At 45.6% G+C, this 20816-nt stretch overlaps 1 protein-coding gene across 1 annotated transcript in view; it reads right to left on the bottom strand.

Annotated features, from left to right (window-relative positions):
• LTBP3 (latent transforming growth factor beta binding protein 3) overlaps positions 1-20011 on the bottom strand; it is a 26719-nt gene extending 6708 nt beyond the window's left edge. Inside the window, exons 1-20 of the mRNA XM_015822369.1 lie at positions 19726-20011; positions 18285-18499; positions 17464-17569; positions 16721-16795; positions 15781-15903; positions 14692-14850; positions 13697-13885; positions 11786-11802; positions 10562-10640; positions 10376-10468; positions 8487-8612; positions 7504-7635; positions 6414-6542; positions 5275-5394; positions 4571-4693; positions 3748-3870; positions 2692-2811; positions 2348-2476; positions 2083-2244; positions 862-945 (exon numbers count right to left, since the gene is read on the bottom strand). Of these exons, the coding sequence (XP_015677855.1) occupies positions 862-945; positions 2083-2244; positions 2348-2476; positions 2692-2811; positions 3748-3870; positions 4571-4693; positions 5275-5394; positions 6414-6542; positions 7504-7635; positions 8487-8612; positions 10376-10468; positions 10562-10640; positions 11786-11802; positions 13697-13885; positions 14692-14850; positions 15781-15903; positions 16721-16795; positions 17464-17569; positions 18285-18499; positions 19726-19996 (2575 nt within the window). The 5' untranslated portion in view covers positions 19997-20011. The remainder of the gene's footprint in view (positions 1-861; positions 946-2082; positions 2245-2347; positions 2477-2691; positions 2812-3747; positions 3871-4570; positions 4694-5274; positions 5395-6413; positions 6543-7503; positions 7636-8486; positions 8613-10375; positions 10469-10561; positions 10641-11785; positions 11803-13696; positions 13886-14691; positions 14851-15780; positions 15904-16720; positions 16796-17463; positions 17570-18284; positions 18500-19725) is intronic.
• Positions 20012-20816: the final 805 nt, after the last annotated feature.

Raw genomic sequence — 20816 nt, 5'->3', positions numbered from 1 at the left:
GGAGGAGGAGGAGGAGGAGGAGGAGGAGGAGGAAAGGAACAAGAGAAGGAAAAAGATGGAGGTGGTGGTGGAAGAAGAAATGAAAAGATAAAGAACGGGAATGTGGAAGAAAAATGGAAGAGGCAAAGGAGGGGCAGGGGAAGGAGGACCAAAAGGAGAAGGAAGAGGAAGGAAGAGAAAGGAGGAAAGGAAGAAGAGAAGAAAAAAGAGGTGAGGGCGGAGGAGAAGGGAGAGGAAAGAGGAGAAGAAATAAAGATGGGGGGACGGAAATGAAAGGTGGAAAACGGGATGAGAAGGAAAAGAAGGAAGAGGTGAAGGTGACGGAGGGGCAGGAAGAGGAGGACAAAGAAGAGGAGAAGGAAGAAGGAGAAAAGAGGAGAAGAAAAAAGATGGCGGAAGAAAAAGAAGAAGAAAAAGGAAGAGATGGAAAAAAGAAAAAGCAGGAAGACGAAAGAGGAGCAGGAAGGGGGTGACCCAGAGAAGAAGGGAAAGGAGACAGAGAGAAGGAGGATGGGAAGACGAGGGGAAGAACAAAGGGATAAGGACGCAGGGGGCGAAAAGGAAGAATGGGAGGAGAAGGAGAAAGAGAAGGCTATTAAACAGATCCCCACGTTACCAAAATGGCGCACCTTGATATGTAGCCATCTCCTCACCCCGCTTGGCAGCACCTCAAGACCCACGGCCGGCCCCCTTGGTCCAGCTTCACGGGGTAGGGGGGAGGCTGGTCAAGAGGACAGCTCGCCCTCCCGGGCACCACCCCAGAGAGATGCTGTGATGCCCCCCCCTCGCTCCCATCGAGGCCACCTCAAAAGGCCTCCACCCTCCATGCTTTCGGGGGCCCGGGGGCGTCCAAACACTCACCTCGATGCGTCGGGATGCCGTAATTCAGGATCGTCTCATCCAGGATGAACCCTTTGCCGTCCGGGCATAGAGTGTGGAACTCAACTGGTCCAGGGAAGAAAGAAGAGACGGGTGAAATTCAAACCACAATGCCCATTAAAAAAAAAGAGGATAGGTCATTCTCGACTTACAACAATTCATATTTATTTATTAAATTTATATACTGCCCTATCTCCCTTGCGGGACTCAGGGCGGTGAACAGGCGATACTAAAAACCACGATAATAAATAAATAGTTTGTTTTAAAATCGTGATCATCTGAAGTTACAACGGCCCGGGGGAAAAGAAATGACCAATTTCCCACTTAACGACCGTTGCAGCTTCCCCAGGGTCACGTGATCAAAGTTCACACGCTCGGCAACCGACTCGTATTTATGACGGTCGCAGTGTCTCCCGGGGTCACGTGATCCCCTTTTGTGGGCTTCTGCCAAGCAAAGTCAATGGGGAAGCCGGATTCACTTAACGACGGTGTGACTAACTTAACAACTGCAGGGATTCCCTTAGTAACTGTGGCAAGAAAGGTGGTCAATTGGGGTTTAGTCTCCAGATCCCTCATCTTCTTTCTCAACTGTCAGAAATTTCCTGATAATTAGAACAATTAATCAGTGGAAGGATGGAAGGCCGAGTCAATCCTGAGCTGGTCAGGGTCGAACTCCTGGCAGTGGGCAGAGTGTAGCCTGCAATACTGCAGTCTAATCACTGTGCCACCACGGCTCTTTAGAAGTCGTGGGTGCTCCAACACTGGAGATTTTTAAGACGAGATTGGACAGCCATTTGTCTGAAATGATATAGGGCTTCCTGCCTGAGCAGGGGGTTGGACTAGACGACCTCCAAGGTCCCTTCCAACTCTGTTCTATTATTCTGCTATTTTCTTTCTTTCTTTCTTTCTTTCTTTCTTTCTTTCTTTCTTTCTTTTTCTCTCTCTCTCTCTTCCTTCCTTCCTTCCTTCCTTCCTTCCTTCCTTCCCTCCCTCCCTCCCTCCCTCCCTCACCACTGGATGTTTTTAAGAAGAGACTGGACAGCCATTTGTCTGAAATGGTATCAGGCTTTCTGCCTGAGCAGGAGGTTGGACTAGATGACCTCCAAGGTCCCTTCCAACTCTGTTATTCTGTCTCAAGCTGAGTTTGGAACAAGGATAATTTTCAATTTAATTAGAATCGGACACAAGGATTTTCCAACTTACTCGAGTTGAGAACGGGACATGGATAGATCTCACAGTGATCTCCCCAGCCGGCCCCGAGTGAGCAGCAGCACTCCTGGCGAGTCACGTTGGTGGCGAGTACGCTGTCGCAAAACACGCTGTCATCGAAGTTCAGGTAACACTCTTTTTTGTGGTGAGGCAACTCTGGGGAGAAACGTCGCCGTCATCGTCACCGGGAGTCCCGGAGGAATTTCTCCCATCTCAGGTGCGTTTCCCCCCTTTGCGCACTCTGCTTGTGCTATCCTACCTTCACAACTCTGCTGGTCTTTGGCCAACGTGAATCCCTCGTCACACACACACACGAAGGAGCCCTCGGTGTTCTCGCACACCCCGTGGGGCTGGCAGAGGTCAGGATCTCTTGCACACTCGTCGATGTCTGGGGAGGCGTTGGGCGTGTTTGTGCTAGGCAGAAAGGTGTCCTTGCACCTCCGACTTCCCCCCACCCAAACTTTTATGGAAAGGTTAACACAAGTCAAAATCACGTGATGCCCCTTCTAGAAAACGGGGGGGGGGGGTCCCTTGTGAGCCCCAACTTGCTACCGAAGCAGACGGGAGAAGAGCTCACTCACACATGCACACAGACACACAAACCTTGGCATTTTCGATTCCTCTCCAGCTGGTATCCCGCCCGGCAAAGACACTGGTAAGACCCCACCGTGTTGACACACTCGCCCCCGATGCAGGCAGCAGGGAACTCGCATTCGTTCACATCTGGAAAGGCAGAAAGGTTGAAAAAATAAAATAAAAGGAAAGAAAAATGATGCCCCCGTTTTTATCAGCAAAAAGGGCAAGGATGGTGAGTTGCTCGGAAGTCATGTTTCCCAGCCCAGGGGAAAAAATTAATCTCGAATTGGAGAGGTGCAGTTATAAAGCTGGTCAGGATTTATCCACAGGAAATGACAGAGAACTCTGCACATGCTTATTGGCATTCTTATCTTTCATGGTACTTGTTAGAATGCTCAATCATAGCCACATTTCAGCCTCCAAATCAATAAATCTGTCTGTCCACTATCTTATCTTATTTTACCTTACCTTACCTTACCCTGTCTGTCTGTCTGTCTGTCTGTCTGTCTGTCTGTCTGTCTATCATCTATCTATCTATCTATCTATCTATCTATCTATCTATCTATCTATCTATCTATCTATCTATCTATCTATCATCTATTTTCTTTCTATCCACCTATCATCCATCATCCATCAATCCATCAATCAATCAATCTATCCATCCATCCATCCATCCATCCATCCATCCATCCACCTATTATCTATCTATCTATCTATCTATCTATCTATCTATCTATCTATCTATCTATCTATCTATCTATCTATCTATCTATCTATCTATCATCTATCCACCTATCATCTATCTGTCTGTCTGTCTGTCTGTCTATATATCTATTTTCTATCTATCTATCTATCCACCTATCATCTATCTACCTACCTACCTACCTACCTACCTACCTATCATTTTAATAAATGTATATGCTGCTCAGTCGCTGGACAGTGAGATGGATGGCATATAAAAAAATTAATAGAATAGAAAATACAGGCAGACAAGCCTTCCACACATGCTCAAAAGTTCTCTTTCCCAGCCACAAAGATCGCTTCCCAGGAGTTCATACAAGACCCCTCGCTTCTCTCTCTCACCTTTGCAGCGAGGCCCATCCTTCACTGCCTGGAAACCCACCGGACACTGGCACTTGAAGGACCCCAGTGTGTTTACACAAACCCCATGGGTGCACAATGAACCGTTCTGGCACTCGTTGACATCTGCAGGAAGAAAACAAGAATCAACCCAATTCTACTTTGCTGCCTTCCAGAAGCTTGGGACTACTGCTTCCATAATCCCTTGCCCATCTTGGCTGGGGAGCAAGGGAACTGTAATCATCCTCTGGAAGGCCAAGGAACCCTTAATGAAGCAGGAGAGAATCTGGGTCACGATTGCATGAATCTCCCACAGTTCAGGTCTGGGCCGTTTCTGCTCAGGCTTGCATCTCGCTCATCTTTCCTCCCACAAGCCCTGCGAGGGAGGCCAGGATGCTGAGGCTGTCAGTTTACTGCCAAACACTAAACTCTGGCTTTGCGGAAATAAGAGCATTGACTGAGCTGGGTTTTCTGGGGCTTCTAGTGAAGATGGCTGACCGATGACTAACTCAGGGAGGGCTCCTTGGAGGGGCATTCTCTGGACTGCTGCTTTTTCAATTGACTAACAGAAGGATCAGGCATTCTTTTCGTTTATATGACTCTCCTCAGTTAGGGAGAGTCCCAGAATCATCCCAGCAGATCCTCCAATCTAGCAAAAGGTCTGCAAGTTGAAGCTACTTGCACGGAGCTGTGCTTCGAAACAGCTGGTGAGCTGTTTAGCTGGGAGGCGAGACTGCAATCACTTCATTGTGGAAAAAGAAACGGAATTTATTTTTCCAATGGGCTGAGCTGAGTTTTCTGCATGGGATGCGGAAAAGGAATTTACCAACGCAGCTGCGGAAATCAGCGGCAGGCACGAAGCCTTCACCGCAGGAGCAGCGGAAGGAGCCGGCCATGTTCTCGCACCAGCCGTGTTTGCAGGCAGCATCCTCGGCGCATTCGTCCACATCTGGGGGGGAAGAACCGGACAATGAGCTCTTTCAATGCTTGGATGCTATAGAATCATAGAGCCAGAAGGGACCTTCCAAAACAACCATAAAATCTGAAACTTTTTTCATCATGAGGACTAGACACTTAACTTTAAAAAAACAACAACAATAAAGTCTTACAATATATTTTAAATATACAATATATATTTTAAAAAGAGTAGACTCTTTTTAAAACAACCATAAAGTCTGACAATATTTTTTCAGTCACGAGAACTAGACTCTTTTTAAAAATACCCATAAATTGTGACAATATTTTTAGTCACGAGGACTAGACTTAAAAAACAACAACAACAACAACAACAACCAGAAAGTCTGACAATATTCTTTCATTGTGAGGACTGGACTTTTTTAAAAACAAACAGAAAGGCTGACGTTTTTAACAATGAGGACTAGATGTTTAGCTCTTTTTAAAAACAGCGATGAAATCTGATAATTATTTTTGTCATGAGGACTAGACACTTAAACTCTTTTTAAAAAAACAGCAACAACTATAAAGTCCGACAATCTTCCTAAAGCTGAGACCGGTTGCAGTATGTCTTACCGTAACATATGCCGTTTTGGGCCCGGAAGCCTGGCTGGCAGGGGATACATTTATAACTCCCAGGTTTATTTTCGCATCTCCCATCAGGGCAAGTTCCGGGGTCAAGACATTCATCGATATCTGAAAGGCAAACAATAAAATAATAATAATAAAAAAAGATTACTGGAGAAGAAAAATAGGTCAGCACCGATAAAAGCTGCTAACGTTGCCAAAGTCACTTTTACTTCATTGGGCCATTTTTCTCCTGCCCTTTTTCTATTTGATGAAAAAATAATGTTGCTTTGGGGATTTTTTTTCCTAAGGAGAAGTTAGGTGAGATGACAGAGGGCTTTTGAGGATACAGGCAGTCCCCGACTTACAACGGTTCTCTTAGTGACCGTTCAAAGTTACAACGGCACTAAAAAAAAAGCGACTCTCCTCCCCATTCTTTTTCTTCCCATGTCTTTCTCCTATTCTATTCTATATTTTGTTCTATTTCTGTTTCTATATTTCTATTTCTATTCTCCTCTTGTTTTCATTTTATTGTTTTCTCTTCTCTTCTCTTGTTCTCTTCTCTTCTCCTCTCCCGTCTCCTATTCTATTCCATTCTATTCTTTAAATTCTATATTCTATTCTATTCTATTCTATTCTATTCTATTCTATTCTATTCTATTCTATTCTATTCTATCCCATAATTCTATTAGATCCCTTAATTCTATTCTATTCTATTCTATTCTATTTCTATTCTATTTCTATTCCCTATTTCTATTCCCATTTTCTATTTCTATTTCTTTCTATTCTATTCTAATTTTACATTCTATTCTATTCTATTCTATTCTATTCTATTCTATTCTAATTTTACATTTCTATTCTATTCTATTCTATTCTATTTCTATTCTATTCTATTCCCATTTTCTATTCCTATTCTATTTTCACATTTATGACCATTGCAGCATCCCCAGGGTCACGTGATCCAAATTCAAACGTTTCACAACTAACTCATATTTATGACGGTTTATGACGGTTGCATTGACCCTGATCAGTGCGTCTGTTTAGCAAGACTGATGATATTGCCTAGAGCGGTAGTGAAATGTCTGCAAGAAAACCATCCAGCTCAGACAGCACCAAAGAATTCCCCAGCCTGGGTCTCCACTGCGTACCCTCACACAACGGCTGCCGGGAGGGCTTCAGCCGATAGCCCGCATGGCAGTCACATTTGTAGTGTCCTGGGAAGTTGATGCAAGAACCGCCGTCTCCGCAGATGTTGGGCCGGGCGCATTCATCAATGTCTAATGGGAGAGGGAGGCAAAAGAGTGAACAAAGGGGAAGATCTGGGGTGTTTCCAGCATCTCCCCTCCTGACTCAATAACAGAATAAAAGAATAACAGAGTTGGAAGGGACCTTGGAGGTCTTCTAGTCCAACCCCGTGCTTAGGCACAAAATCCTATTCCATTTTCAGACAAATAGCTGTCCAATCTCTTCTTTAAAACCTCCAGGGATGGGAGCACCCACAACTTCTAAAGAGCCGCGGTGGCCCAGTGGTTAGATTGCAGTATTGCAGGCTACACTCTGCCCACTGCCAGGAGTTTGATCCTGACCGGTTCAGGGTTGACTCAGCCTTCCATCCTTCCGAGGTCGGTAAAATGAGGACCCAAGTTGTTGAGGGCAAGAGGCTGAATCTGTAAATTACTCAGAGAGGGCTGTAAAGCACTGTGAAGCGGTATATAAATCTAAGGGCTATTGCTATTTTCCTTCCTTCCCTTCCCTTCCCTTCTCCTTCCTTCCTTCCTTCCTTCCTTCCTTCCTTCCTTCCTTCCTTCCTTCCTTCCTTCCTTCCTTCCTTCCTTCCCTTCCCTTCCCTTCCCCTTCCTTTCCTTCCTTCCTTCCTTCCTTCCTTCCTTCCTTCCCTGCCTGCCTTCACAGTGGTTAGAATGCAGTATTTAAGGTTAACTCTGCCCACTGCCAGGAGTTCGATCCTGACCAGCTCAAGGCTGACTCAGACTTCCATCCTTCCAAGGTCGGTAAAACGAGGACCCAGATTGTTGCAGGGGGCAAGAGGCTGACTCTGTAAACCGCTTAGAGAGGACCGTAAAGCATCGTGAAGCGGTATATAAGTCTAAGGGCTATTGCTATTCCGAAGGCAACTCGTTCCACGGATTGATTGTTCCAACTGTCAGGAAATTGCTTCCTCTGGGCTGCTTCTCCCCTTCACTAGTTTCCCTCCATCCACCAAGTTCTTGGAAGTCTCACCTGAGCAGGATCGGATCCCCTTCTGCACCTTCAGCTGGTAGCCTCGGTTGCAGTGGCAATTGTACGACCCGCCGGTGTTCATGCACACGCCTTTCCCATGGCCACACAGCTCCAATTCACACTCGTTTACATCTGGGAAGGAAGAAGGAAAGAACAGGAATCTCAAAGGTCTATTTCTACATAAAAGACAAATGGATTTTTGGGGTTGTTTTTTTTCCTTTCCATTGAAAACATTTCGCTTCTTAATCCAAGAAGCTTCTTCAGTTCTGTTCAGAACTGTTCAGAAACCGAAGAAGCTTCTTAGATGAATAACAAGAGTAACAGAATGAGTTGGAAGGGGCCCTTGGAGGTCTTCTAGTCCAACCTTACACTACAAAAAAGATGCTGAGACTTTGGAAAAAGAGCAGAGAAGAGCAATTACGATGATTCAAGGCCTGGGGACACAAACATATGAAGAACGGTTGCGGGAACCAGGTGTGTCCAGTCTAGAGAAAAGGACCAGGGGGGGACATGATAGCGGTATTCCAATATCTCACAAAGAAGAAGGGAGGGGTCATCAACTTATTTTCCAAAACCCCAGAAGGCAGGACAAGAAACAATGGATGGAAACTAACCAAGGAGAGAAGCAACCTGGAATTAAGGAGAAATTCCCTAACAGTGAGGACAATTAACCAGTGGAACAGCTTGCCACCAGAAATTGTAGGGGCTTCATCGCTGGAGGTTTTTAAGAAAAGAATGCATAGCCACTTGTCTGAAATGGTATGGGGTCTCCTTCTTGAGCAGGGGGTTGGACTAGAAGACCTCCAAGGTCCCTTCCAACTCTTGTTATTCTGAGGAGGAGGAGGAGGAGGAGGAGGAGGAGGAGAGAAGGGTCTCCTGCTTGAGCAGGGGGCTGGACTAGATGACCTCCAAGGTCCCTTCCAGCCCTATTCCGATTGAACCTCCTGCTCAAGCTCAAACTTTTGAAGGAAGCTGCCTCTTACCTACACAATACCTGTGCTGAGGATGCCACCGGTAACCTTGGTAACACTGACAGGTGAATCCGGTCCGGGTCGGGATGCACTCACCATGGCTGCAGATGTTGTGGTTTAATTTGCAGATGTCCACCTCTGTGTGGGAAGAGAAAGGCAGGGAAACGGCCTGAAAGAGTTATAAGAGTTCCGACACCGGCCGTTTTTTTCAACACAGAATACAGAATAACCGAGTTGGAAGGGACCTTGGAGGTCATCTAGTCCACCCCCCTTCCCAAGATCATAGAAACATAGAATCGAAGACTTGGAAGGGACCTTAGAGGTCTTCTAGTCCAACCCCCTGCCCAAAATCATAGAAACGTAGAATCATAGGGCTGGAAGGGATCTTGGAGGTCATCTAGTGACTAGTCCAACCCCTTGTTCAAGCAGAAGACTCTGTCCGGTTTCTTCTTAAAAACCTCCAGTGTTGGGAGCCCAGCCACGACATTCCAAACGAAAAGAAATCTAAACCCAGGTTGTTCTCAACTTATGACCCTCGTTTAACAACCGTTCCAAGTTACGACGGTGGTGAAAAACGTAACTTACAACCTCTGTCCTTGCACTTACGACCGTCGCAGCATCCCCCCCCCCCCGTCACTTGGGCGCTTGGCCAAAGGCAGGTATTTATGACGGGCACAGCGTCCCAAGGTCACATGATTATCTGAATGGTTGCCAAGCGCCCCAATTTTGATCACGTGACTGGAGGGGGGGAATGCTGCGACGGTCGTTAAGTGCGAGGACCCATCCTGAGTCACTTTTTTCAGTGCTGTTTTAACTTGGAATGGTCATTGTATGAACATTTTTAAAACTACTGTATTTTTTTAAACTACTGTATTTTTTAAAACTACTACTACTATTAGAGGTAGAAGACTTGGCTCACATACTATTTGATTGTTGTTTGTATGAGACGGTGACAGACAGATACCTTGGTTCAGATATTAAACGAATGAGCCATTGGGAACCACATCAGTATATCTGGGACTGATTGGGCTAGATTGGAGGGGTGATCCTGATATATAATTTTAATCTTATTTTACTTGTCTAAATATTAAATTATTGTATTTTACTCCAATTGCATTTTAAATTGTTTGTATGTTGTTAGTTGCGAAGTCGTGTCCGACCCATCGTGACCCCATGGACAACGTTCCTCCAGGCCTTCCTGTCCTCTACCATCTTCTGGAGTCCATTGAAGCTCACTTTCAGATCTAATTCCTTAAATCTATTTGTCACCTCTACTGTATATTCATCAGGGATATGATTTACGGTAGTTCATACCTGAGTGGTCTAGTGTTTTTCCTTAATTTCTTCAATTTTAGTCTAAATTTTGCAATGAGAAGATGAATGATCTGAGCCACAGTCAGCTCCTGGTCTTGTTTTTACTGACTGTACAGAGCTTCTCCATCTTTGGCTGCAGAGCACATGGTCAATCTGATTTCCGTGTTGACCGTCTGGTGGTGTCCATGTGTAGAGCCGTCTCTTGGGTTGTTGGAAAAGAGTGTTTGCTATGACCATCATATTCCCTTGACAAAATTCTATCAGCCTGTGCCCTGCTTCATTTTGTACTCCAAGGCCAAACCTGCCTGTTATTCCGGTTATCTTTTTGCTTCCTACTTTAGCATTCCAATCCCCCATGATGATAAGGACATCATTTTTTGGTGTTGATTCTATATAAGGTGCTGTAGGGCTTCATTTTGTAGTGTGTCGATTTGTACAGGATTTTATTAATATTATATGTTTGGAACTCTGTATTTTGATAAGCCCTATGGGCTAATCAATAAACTAAACTGACTAAAAACTAAAACTTTCTTTTTGGAAAAGAGGACGAAGGAACATAATCTGGGCCAGGGGGGAGGGGGGCTCACCGGTCTCTTGAGTTGGGGGCATGTAAAATTCATCCATTCTGTCTTCTTCGGGGTACTTCACCACAACTGCGACGGTCGGCTTGGTGATCACCACTGCAAAGAACAAAGGAACCCCCGTTAAGAAAATTTCCTGCCCCCCAACAAGGCTGGGGAAACGGTACTGAGAGTGGTTTTGCTCTCACTTACCGGGGTACCGAGGACCCAAAGTCGGGGTGTTGCCGAAAACTACCCCCTGCTCTTCCGAAATCGTCGTGTCTTTGGGTAACTGGAGATGTCGAGAAGGAAAGAGAAGAACAGGCAATGAACAGGAAGACAAGATACAGGTGTTCCTCAGCTTAAGACCACAAGCGAGCCCAAAATTTCTGTCGCTAAGCGAGACCTTTGCTAAGCGAGTTTTGTCCCACTTTAGGACCATTCTTGCCACAGTTGTTAAGTGAATCGTGGCAGTGGTTAAGTTAGTTTGTCAGAGCGTGCACAGTTTTATTGCGCTGAGATACCCAGGAGTAAATACGGTAAACAGTGGTCTATATTAAATGGTGGTGTATCTTTTACTATCTACAATATCATACACCAGGAACAGTATACATACACGCGTTAATACAGCAGTCTCGAACACACCACAGTTACAGCAGGAAATAGAAGAGAGAGAGACACTCCAGCAAAAGCCTTCCCTTTTATACTCAGGCTCTTAAAGAGATGCAGACCCTGCTGAGTCATTCCTATCATTGCATCATCCACCTTATAATCCATTACATCATTACATAATAAGCTGCTTAGCTATATATTCCCCTGACCTAGTTACATGTTTGTGAAGTGGATGTGGTTTCCCCATTTTTATCAGAAGGTCGCAAAAAGCGATCACATGATTCCCGGGACACTGCGACCATCGTGAATGTGAGTCAGTTGACAACTGTCTGAATTTTGATCACGTGACCGTGGGGAATGCTGTAATGGCTGTTAAGTGTGAAAAAATGGTTATAAGTCACTTTTTCGGTGATGTTGTAACTTTGAACGGTCACTAAAGGAACCGTTGTAACTTGAGGACGACCTATATTCCTTTGACCGGATGATTCTTCAGAACAACTGTGGTTAAAAAAATCAAATTATGGTTATATATTTGCGTTTTTGTAGATGCTTTTGAGATTTATCACTACACGCAATTTTTCTCACTGCTAGGAATTTTTTCTTTAGTTCTAGGTTGCTTCTCTCCTGCCTTCTGGTGCTTTGGCGAATAGGTTGAAAAGCAGAAGACCGATTCAAATGACCTTCTATCATCTCCTGGTGGCTCACGTTCCAATCAGCAACCATTTGAGATTGCGTTATATTTGAAGATGGCCATTCATTTATTTTTTCACAGTTTTTTTTTTTTTTTTACCTCTTCCACAGTTCTCCAGTGGACTTCACACTTACCATCGCTGGAGTAACGGCTGCAAAACATAAACCAGAGACAGAATAGTGATTAGAACTTCTGAGGAGAATTCATGCCCATGAGAACACATGCCATTCTTCTATGGGCCTAAAGTAATAACAGAATAACAGAAGAGTTGGAAGGGACCTTGGCGGTCATCTAGTCCAACCCACAGCTCGAACGGAAGACCCTGTACCGTTTCAGACAAATGATTGTCCAATCTCTTCTTAAAAACCTCCACAACTTCAGATTACAGTTACACTTAGGACCACAACGAAGCCCAAAATTTATGTTGCTAAGTGAGGCAGTTGTTAAAGGAATTTTGCTCCATTTTATGACCACTGTTGTTAAGTGAATCACTGCAGTGGTTGAGTGAGTAACATGGCTGCTAAGTCAACCTAGTTTCTCCATTGACTTTGCTTCTCAGCAGGTCACAAAAAAGGGATCACGTGACTCTGGGACCACGGCCACCGTCATAAATATGAGTCAATTTCCAAGCGTCTGAATTTGGATCACGCGACCATGGGAAATTGCATTTCCACAATAACCGGAGTCCAATCCGGTTCCATTGTGGCATTTTCTAAAAGCTTGTTAAAAAATACTAGCAAAATATTGTTTTTACATGCTGCTCTCTGCCTGCAGCAATTGCCAATGAAGTGGCCTTTTTGGAATCCCAAGGACTAGAAACTTGTTTGTTTGTTTTCGTATGCAGCACACACACCTCTTCCATCATAAAGTCCAGGAATGTGCTTATTCTTTTTTTTTTTTTAATAAAGAAACAAACTCACCCTCAGATAAAAAATAAAATAAAATCTCTGCAGTTATAAAATCCAGAAAAGGTTCTTTCTTCTTTAAGACTGCAGTAAATCATTTGATTTTGGCGGCTGGCATTAAACCAAGTCAAACAACCACTGTAAATCTATAAAACAGCTTTCAAAAAAAACACCCTGTTGTGCCCCAAGTTATGATTTTAATCCAAACTCACGTCACTCTGACATAAAAGCCTCCAAAACTCAGCTTTAGATTTTGTCCTTATCTGGGAGGGTTTGCTTTACGGGGAAAAAAAGCCAAGTTTCTAGACCTCATGCTGTTGAAGGTCAAGCTACATTGAGCACTGTGGCAAGATCAAATGCAAAAGGCCACTTTTTACGCAGTTGTTGGTAGAGCTGAGCTATTGGGACTGGAGTAGTCCTGAAAGGAAAATTGGTTTTAAAACCACAACCCGCAGGGGAACAAAATGCCCTGGTTTTGGGTAGCTGAGATTAAGGAACTGGGGGGAGAAAAATTGGCAGAAAAGCAGAATGCAAAAACACAGAATCTAAAAGGAACTTTAATGCCGTATCTACTTGAAGATAAGTCAAAACTTTTAGCTGCTGAAATACACCCAAATATTGAGTTCAGCTTATCCATGAGTACACAGATAGTCCTCGACTTCCCAAAATTTCTCTCGCTAAGTGAGGCAGTTGCTAAGTGAGTTATGTCCCATTTTACGACTTTTCAGGCCTCCGTCGTTAAGGGAATCCCTGCAGTTGATAAGTTAGTAACATGGTTGTTAAGTGAATCTGGCTTCCCCCATTGACTTTGCTTATCGGAAAGTCACAAAAGGGGATCGCGTGACCCCGGGACGCTGCGACCGTCATAAATATGAGTCAGTTGCCCGAGCGTCCGAATTCTGATCGGGATGCTGCAAGTTATAAACATTAAAAATGATCATAAGTCACTTTTTTCAACGTCGTAACTTCGAACACTCGCTACATGAACTCTTGTAAGTCGAGGGCTGTCTGTATCGCACCAGTCATACATACCGAGGCAGCCATTTTGTGAATGCGCTCACAGCCCCTCCCTTCACCTTCCAAACACCCTCAGCTTGCCCAGAAGCCCACCGCCTTCCCTTCCCGCGCCAGCAAACCCACCTTCTGCTTCCTGGGAATCGCTGCCCAGGGCGGGAGGGGTGGGGGGCTCCGGGCGTGGTTGTGGCACGTCACTAGTAGCGTCTGGGTGGATCTGGAGTAGGAATTCACTCTCTCCTTGGATGGTCAGAGTTTGGTGCAAGGTCTGAATGTGGTAGCCTCTCCCCGCAGGGCAGATTTCTCTGAACGCTGCTACTCAGCCGGGAGGGAAAAACAAGACAGTCAGATGCGCGATTATGGATGAAACGTGTAACAGCGATACCCATTGTCATCGGGGCACTGGGAACTACAGTATGTCCAAAAACTTTGCAAAATATTTCAAGAAACTGCAGCTTCCTGCAATAACTCTAGCAATGTTACAAAAAACTGCGCTTACTCGGAACATCTTATATTTTAAGGAGATACTTGGTTGACACCTAGGATGCTGGCAGCAACCCGTGTCAACCATCAACGCCAGTCAATTTGAACGTTCAGTTGACTGAGATTCTCGTCTAATGAATAATAATAATAATAATAATAATAATAATAATAATAATAATGTTGAAAGGGACCTTGGAGGTCACTTAGTCCAACCCCCTGCTCAGGTAGGAAACCCTATACCATTTCGGACAAATGGCTATCCAATCTCTTCTTAAAAACGTCCAGTGTTGGAGCCTTCACCGCTTCTGGAGGCAGGCTGTTCCACTGGTTAATTGTTCTAAATAATGCAAGTTGCGAAGCAGGGTGAGTTCTGATCCCGTGACCCCGGGGGAACGCTGCAACGGTCGTAAGTGGGAAAAACGGTCCTACTGTAACGGTCCTTTTTTGGGTGCTGCTGTAACTTCGAACGGTCGCTAAACAAACGGCTGTCAACCGAGGACTGCCGGTAGTTCAGTCTGAGCAAGAGAAGGAGCCCAACTTTCGGAAGACAATACCGAGCGAGGACAGCACGAAGACGGAGAGAGAAGTCAAAGCCACCAACAGGACGGAGGAGGAGCAGATCCTGCCCGTCGACTCACCCGTTCCGTCGGCCGGGCATCGCTCGCAATGGACGCCCCAGGCTTTGCCCACGCTGCAGCAACACGTCTGCCGGCTCAGCTTGGTTGACAGCGGATGTTGGCACTGCTGCTCAGGGCTCACCAGACGGAAACACAGGCTCCTCTCCCCGGCTTTCTCCGCTGGGCTCCCCAAAAAAGAGGGACAGAGAAGGAGATCAGAGAAGGCAGACGTTCACAGGGAAAAAGAGGAACTGCCCCACCCCCGGCGTTCCCAAAACCCGGCAACACCATTGCGACAGGGGTTGTGTGGCGGGAATGCAGCCCCTGGGTTAAATTAAGGACACTGAATCGGAGATTCTTCTTTGCTCTCCAGTTTTACTCTATTATTCTGATTTTAGTTTGTTTGCAACTCGTTATCATTTTTGTCCCAATATATTATCCACATTCTGATGAGAGAGAATAGAATGGAATGCAGAAATGAATAGAATAGAATAGAATAGAATAGAATAGAATAGAATAGAATAGAATAGAATATGGAATGGAATGGAATATAGAATGGAGAATAGAATAGAATAGAATAGAATAGAATAGAATAGAACAGAACAGAATAGAATAGAATAGAATAGAATAGAATAGAATAGAATAGAATATATGGAATGGAATGCAGAAATTAGAATAGAATAGAATAGAATAGAATATGGAATGGAAAATAGAATGGAAAATAGAATAGAATAGAATAGAATAGAATAGAATAGAATAGAATAGAATAGAATATATGGAATGGAATGCAGAAATTAGAATAGAATAGAATATGGAATGGAAAATAGAATGGAAAATAGAATAGAATAGAATAGAATAGAATAGAATAGAATATGGAATGGAAAATAGAATGGAAAATAGAATAGAATAGAATAGAATAGAATAGAATAGAATAGAATATGAAATAGAGAATGGAATAGAATAGAATAGAATAGAATAGAATATGAAATAGAGAATGGAATAGAATAGAATAGAATAGAATAGAGAGGGAGGGAGGGAGGGAGGGAGAGAGGGAGAGAGAGAGAGAGAGAGAGATGAAAGTCCCCCACCCCAACCTGTCGAGATACATACGCACACAGTGGGTGCGCGAAGGTCCCAAAACCTGCCCTGGTTTACACGCGCAACGGAAGCTTCCTTGGGTGTTCAAACACTCTCCTCCTTGGCACACGCCTTGCATGGCACACTCATTGATGTCTGTGGGAAAGAAAAAGGCAAAGATAATTACTCACCAGGGTGGCTCTTTCAATTTCCGCTCTCTGAGATTGTACGATGGGGAGCGGGATGGAAGGGCCGTTCCTGGCACCTGGTGGCACGCGGCAGGCAGGGCAGGATCTCTGGGTACGATCTCACCTGATTCATGCTGCCATGGCGGGGGTAGTCCTCGAGTTACGATCATAATACAGTTTGGCCATCACAGTCGTAAGTTGGATCACCCCACCCTTTTTTTGGCAGCAGTGGTTAAATGAACCCACGGTTTGCGACGGGAGTGGTTTTTTTCCAAAACCCACAAGGAAATTCCAATTTTGGGCAAAACGGTGGTGAAATGAAGCCACGTGGCTGCCAGGATGCTACCAATGGAGATAAATGTGCCTGAATGGCTTTAAATGTGCCCTGTGGTCACGTGACCAAAAGCATACTAAAAAACTTCATAGATTACAAGGTTTGGCTGGAAGAGATCCAGGAGATCATCTAGTCCAACCCCAGACCAGAGTTAAGAATTCAGTCTGGTCGTATTCCTGCCGCTATCCTCCAGTTGATCCCAAGACTGCTCCGAGGTTACTTATCCCCCACGTAGAGGCCAATTGGATGCCTCACCTCAGGTCCCACGTGCCACAACCCAGTAGAAAGGGAGGCCTGATGCAGGACTCGAACTCAGGGTCAAAACGTTCTCGAAACAATTTGAAGCAAGGGCACCCGTGACAGCAGATTTTATTTATTTTCCAATTCACCGACATTCAAATTCCAAACACAACAGACGTGGAACATACACACCCCGCTCGTGAAGGCCTACCCTGGCAGTGAGTGCTGTTAAGTCGCTTGTATCCCTGCGGACAATCACTCCCCATCGTCTTTTGCACGCCCAGATCTGGAAAAAAGAGTATACAGCGAGCATTTAAGTCTCCCACATTCCTTTACTAGTTTCATTCTAACTCCTGAATTATAAAAAAAAAATAACATTAAACAATTCAAGGGTCTCGATTCAGCGGACTTTGGAAACAACAAATCACACGGCCTCAAGACACTATCCCGGAATATGCTGTAATCCAGACAATTCTTGCACATGTGTGTCAGTTGTGCAGATTTGTTCTCAATTTACAACCACATCTGAAACCGGAATCTTGGTCATTGTGCAAAGCGGTCATTATGCAAGATGTCACACGACCGCTTTGCTCAATGACCGCAATCCCGGCCCTCCCAGCTACAGTCATTAAACGATCCTGCGGGTCATTAAGCGGAGCAAGGCACAAGTAAGGAGTGAGGGGTGTCTCAAAGGGGTGTGGGAGGCCCCGAAAGGCCTGGAGCAGGCCCCATGTGAGTTTGGGGGTGCTGTGGATGGGTCTCCCCACTCTGGGGCTGAAAATCCTGCCAAAATTCAAGCAGAGCGGAGAAGCAGCGCAGTAAGCTAAGGAGTGTAGGATGGGGAGGTGGTGGTGGGGGGTCCGTGGGCGACCCGGGACAAGCCGTGCACAAATTGAGGGCAAGTCTCTCTGCTCTGGATCGCTGGGTGGTGCAAGGTCCCGGCTGGAGGCTTACATTGCAGATGGGGGCATTTGTGGCACTTGGTTTGGCCCCAAGAGGTGCCGATGCTGCCACAGCAATCTTCCTGCTTCGTGAGACCCGGAAGCGGGTTGCTCCCACACTGAGGTCCACACCGGAAGGGAAGGGAAGAAGGAAAGAAAAGACCAAAGTCACTAATTCTCTCCTGAAATAAACCAGCCCCCAGGTTCCCCACCCCACCTCGGTCCTGCCCCAACCTCATTCTCCCCAGTGACGGAAAGAGAATCAGCACTTGTGCTTTAAGCGTCTAGTCCTCAGTGAGGCCAAACTGATTTGGCCTTGGCACCAACAGGCCACACTAGGCTAAAACAGGGTTGGGAAGTTTGTGGGGTTAGTCTGTTAGATTAGGTCTCAGGCTGTTTTCTTCCTAGTTTTATGTAATTTTCGCCACCCCTTAAGCTACTACAAGGTTTAGTTGCACATACTGTAGATCTGAGGGAAGCACACAACATTTGAGAGCAGTGTGTTGCTTTGTACACGTGAAATTTGATGATGGGTGAGAATAAAAATAAATCTAATCCTGCGATCCAGCCAGAACGGTGTTTTATTTGTTTTTGTTTTTTTTCAAACTTGACAACTTTAAGACAGGTGGACTTCAACTCCCACAATTCCCCAGCCGGCGTAGCTAAGGTTCACTCATCTTAAAAGTTCCCAAGCTCGCAACACGCTGAACTAGAGGCTTCCTCCTCCGCTATTTGGCCTTGATGTTGACTGGATCAGATACACTGCTCTTGAACAGGGAGGCTTGATTTTCTACAGGTTAAATACAGTAGTGGCTAAGATCCTGTTGCACTCACTGACTGCTTGGGCAGCGTCTCTTGAAAACAGCGCCCTAGGGGTTTCTGGGCGGGGGGACGAGTGTAGGCCGGTTTCGGAGCCGGGTGCTGGATGAGATGGTGGGCTCCCCCGGGCCCACTCCCCTCCGAGCTGAGGCTGTCGATCCGGTGGACCTTCACGGAGGCGTCCGGCGGATGATGGACCCGGACGTTGACCAGCGGCTGATGCATCTGAACTGGGAGCCCAAAAATAAACTAGGATGAGTTGGAAACAGGAAAAACGGGTTGTTACAAATGCCGTTTGCAGCCGCAGTGAAACAACTGATGTACGTATCAATTTAAAATTAAAATAAAATAAAGCGCTGAATTCTTGATCGATGCTTATATATATATATTTTTGGTTCGTCAGCTAGCAGATGAACGATTGGCTGGGAATTTGAGCAAGCATTTTACAGGGCACAAAGAGGCGGGGTCCACTTTAAATCCCGGCGTAGGAGACAGAAAACCCTCTGCACGTGCTCGAAGATTCTCTGCTCGGCCCGTCAGTGCTCAGAATTGTCCCCAAATTTCAAATTCAGCTCACAAAGGAGTTAATGTATTTATTTAGCGTATGGCAAACAGGACACGGATAACAGCAGTAAAAATATATGGAAGATACTCATAATACTGTGGTACACGTATAATATAAATTTGGGGTTCTTGTTATTCTCTGAGCTTGGTTATTTTTCTTGCAGACGTTTTGTTATCCAAGCATAACCCCACTTCCTTTCTAGCACTGATGATGTTACCTAGTTGGGTCATGAAACGTCTGCAAGAAAACCATCAAGCTCAGAGAGCACCAAGGACCCCACAGTCGTCCTGCTCCTCTCCACAAACCCCACTCCCTACTAGCACTGATGATGTTACTTAGTTGGCTCATGAAACGTCTGCAAGAAAACCACCACGCTCAGAAAGCAGCAAGGACCCCATAGTTATTTCTCCTCCTCCTCCTCCTCCTCTTCTTCTTTTTCTTCTTCTTCTTCTCCTTCTTCTTCTTCCTTCTCCTCCTCCGCCTCCTCCTACTACTACTACTACTACTCACCCCTCCCTTCTAGCACTGATGATGTTACCTAGTTGGGTCATGAAACATCTGCAAGGAAAACCAGGCTCAGAGACCACCCAGGACCCCTCCCTTCAACCCTTCAATCCTACAAATATTCTCTTTTACTGATGGAACTATCTAGTCCATTTTGCAAGGTTTGAGGAATCCAAGAAACGACATATACAGTAAGTTATAGGTTACTTTTTGAAATACGCTGGCTCGTGACGACGGAATAAGTATTCTATATATTCATATCGAAGCCATTGGCTCAATTAAGCCAGTATTGGAGAAAAATCTGCTTTTCCTCGGAGGGGCTTCATCGCTCCGCCCTAACCCCCCCCAGCAGCCCCCGAACCCAGCCCCCACTTTCTTGCCCGTTACCTTCGGAGGAGTGATGGCCCAGGGGCACCATAAAGGTGGAGTGGCTCACGGTGCCTTTCGAACCCGGACCCGAGGGGCTGTCACTGTGATGATCCGAGATGACCTGGACGGCGTAAATGGCGTGCTTGCTGGAGCCCGTCTCCGCGGGGGCCCCATCGCTAGGGGCCCGCGCCTGCTGCCCCTGGCGGTTCACGGGCACCTGGCAGAAGCGGCCGGTGAATTCTGGCGGGCACAGACAGTGGTTGCCAGATGTGCACTGCCCGCCATTCATGCAAGGCAAAGGACAGACCACTGCAGCAAGGAGGGGGGAGAAACAGAGAGAAAGAGACACCCCTGTTAATTTTGCATGTGCCAGTCTCCCCTTTGGGGCCTCCTATGCATCGGCCCGACCTAGCTGTTTAGCGACTGCCTCATTTAGTGACCGTTCACATTTATGACGGTGGAGAAAGGACCTTTGGGTCTCCTATGCATCAGCTCAAACTTGACACCGTCATAGCTAAACGGCTCATACATAGTCCTCGTTTAGCGACTGCCTCGTTTAGTGACCGTTCACATTTACGACGGTGGAGAAAGGAACTTTGGCTCTCCTACGCATCAGCCCAAACTTGACACCGCTATAGCTAAACGGCTCACACATAGTCCTTGTTTAGCGACTGCCTCATTTAGTGACGGTTCACCGTTGTGACAGTGGAAAAAGGAACTTTGCAACCAGTGCTTGCCTTGCTGACCTTTGCAGGTCTGGAAATTAAAGGAAAGCTGAAGTCAGATCATAAGTACAATTGTGGTTTCACTTAGTGACTGCTTTACTTAACGACCTGTAGTTTATTTGCCCCCGGCTGCATTTCTTTGTCTTCAAACCACCCAGTTCTGAAATGGGGTCCCTGTCTCCAGACTCCTTAGGTCTCCAAATCATTAAAACAATGATGCTTCAGAATCACCTTATAGGGGAGGATGGGCGGCATAAACGATTTGTAGAATTTATTAAAATTTATTTAAAATAAATACAAATGCTTTTGACACCATCAGACAAGAATATCTGCCTCTCCCGGGTCCTTGGGAAGGACTTGATAGGTGGACAGAAATGCCAGATC

This window comes from Protobothrops mucrosquamatus, unplaced genomic scaffold (assembly GCF_001527695.2).
Source record: "Protobothrops mucrosquamatus isolate PMUCROS unplaced genomic scaffold, P.Mucros_1.0 scaffold1540, whole genome shotgun sequence".
Lineage (NCBI taxonomy): Eukaryota > Metazoa > Chordata > Lepidosauria > Squamata > Viperidae > Protobothrops > Protobothrops mucrosquamatus.
The sequence above is the reverse complement of the archived record's forward strand: the minus strand, read 5'-3'. Positions and strand labels throughout refer to the sequence as shown.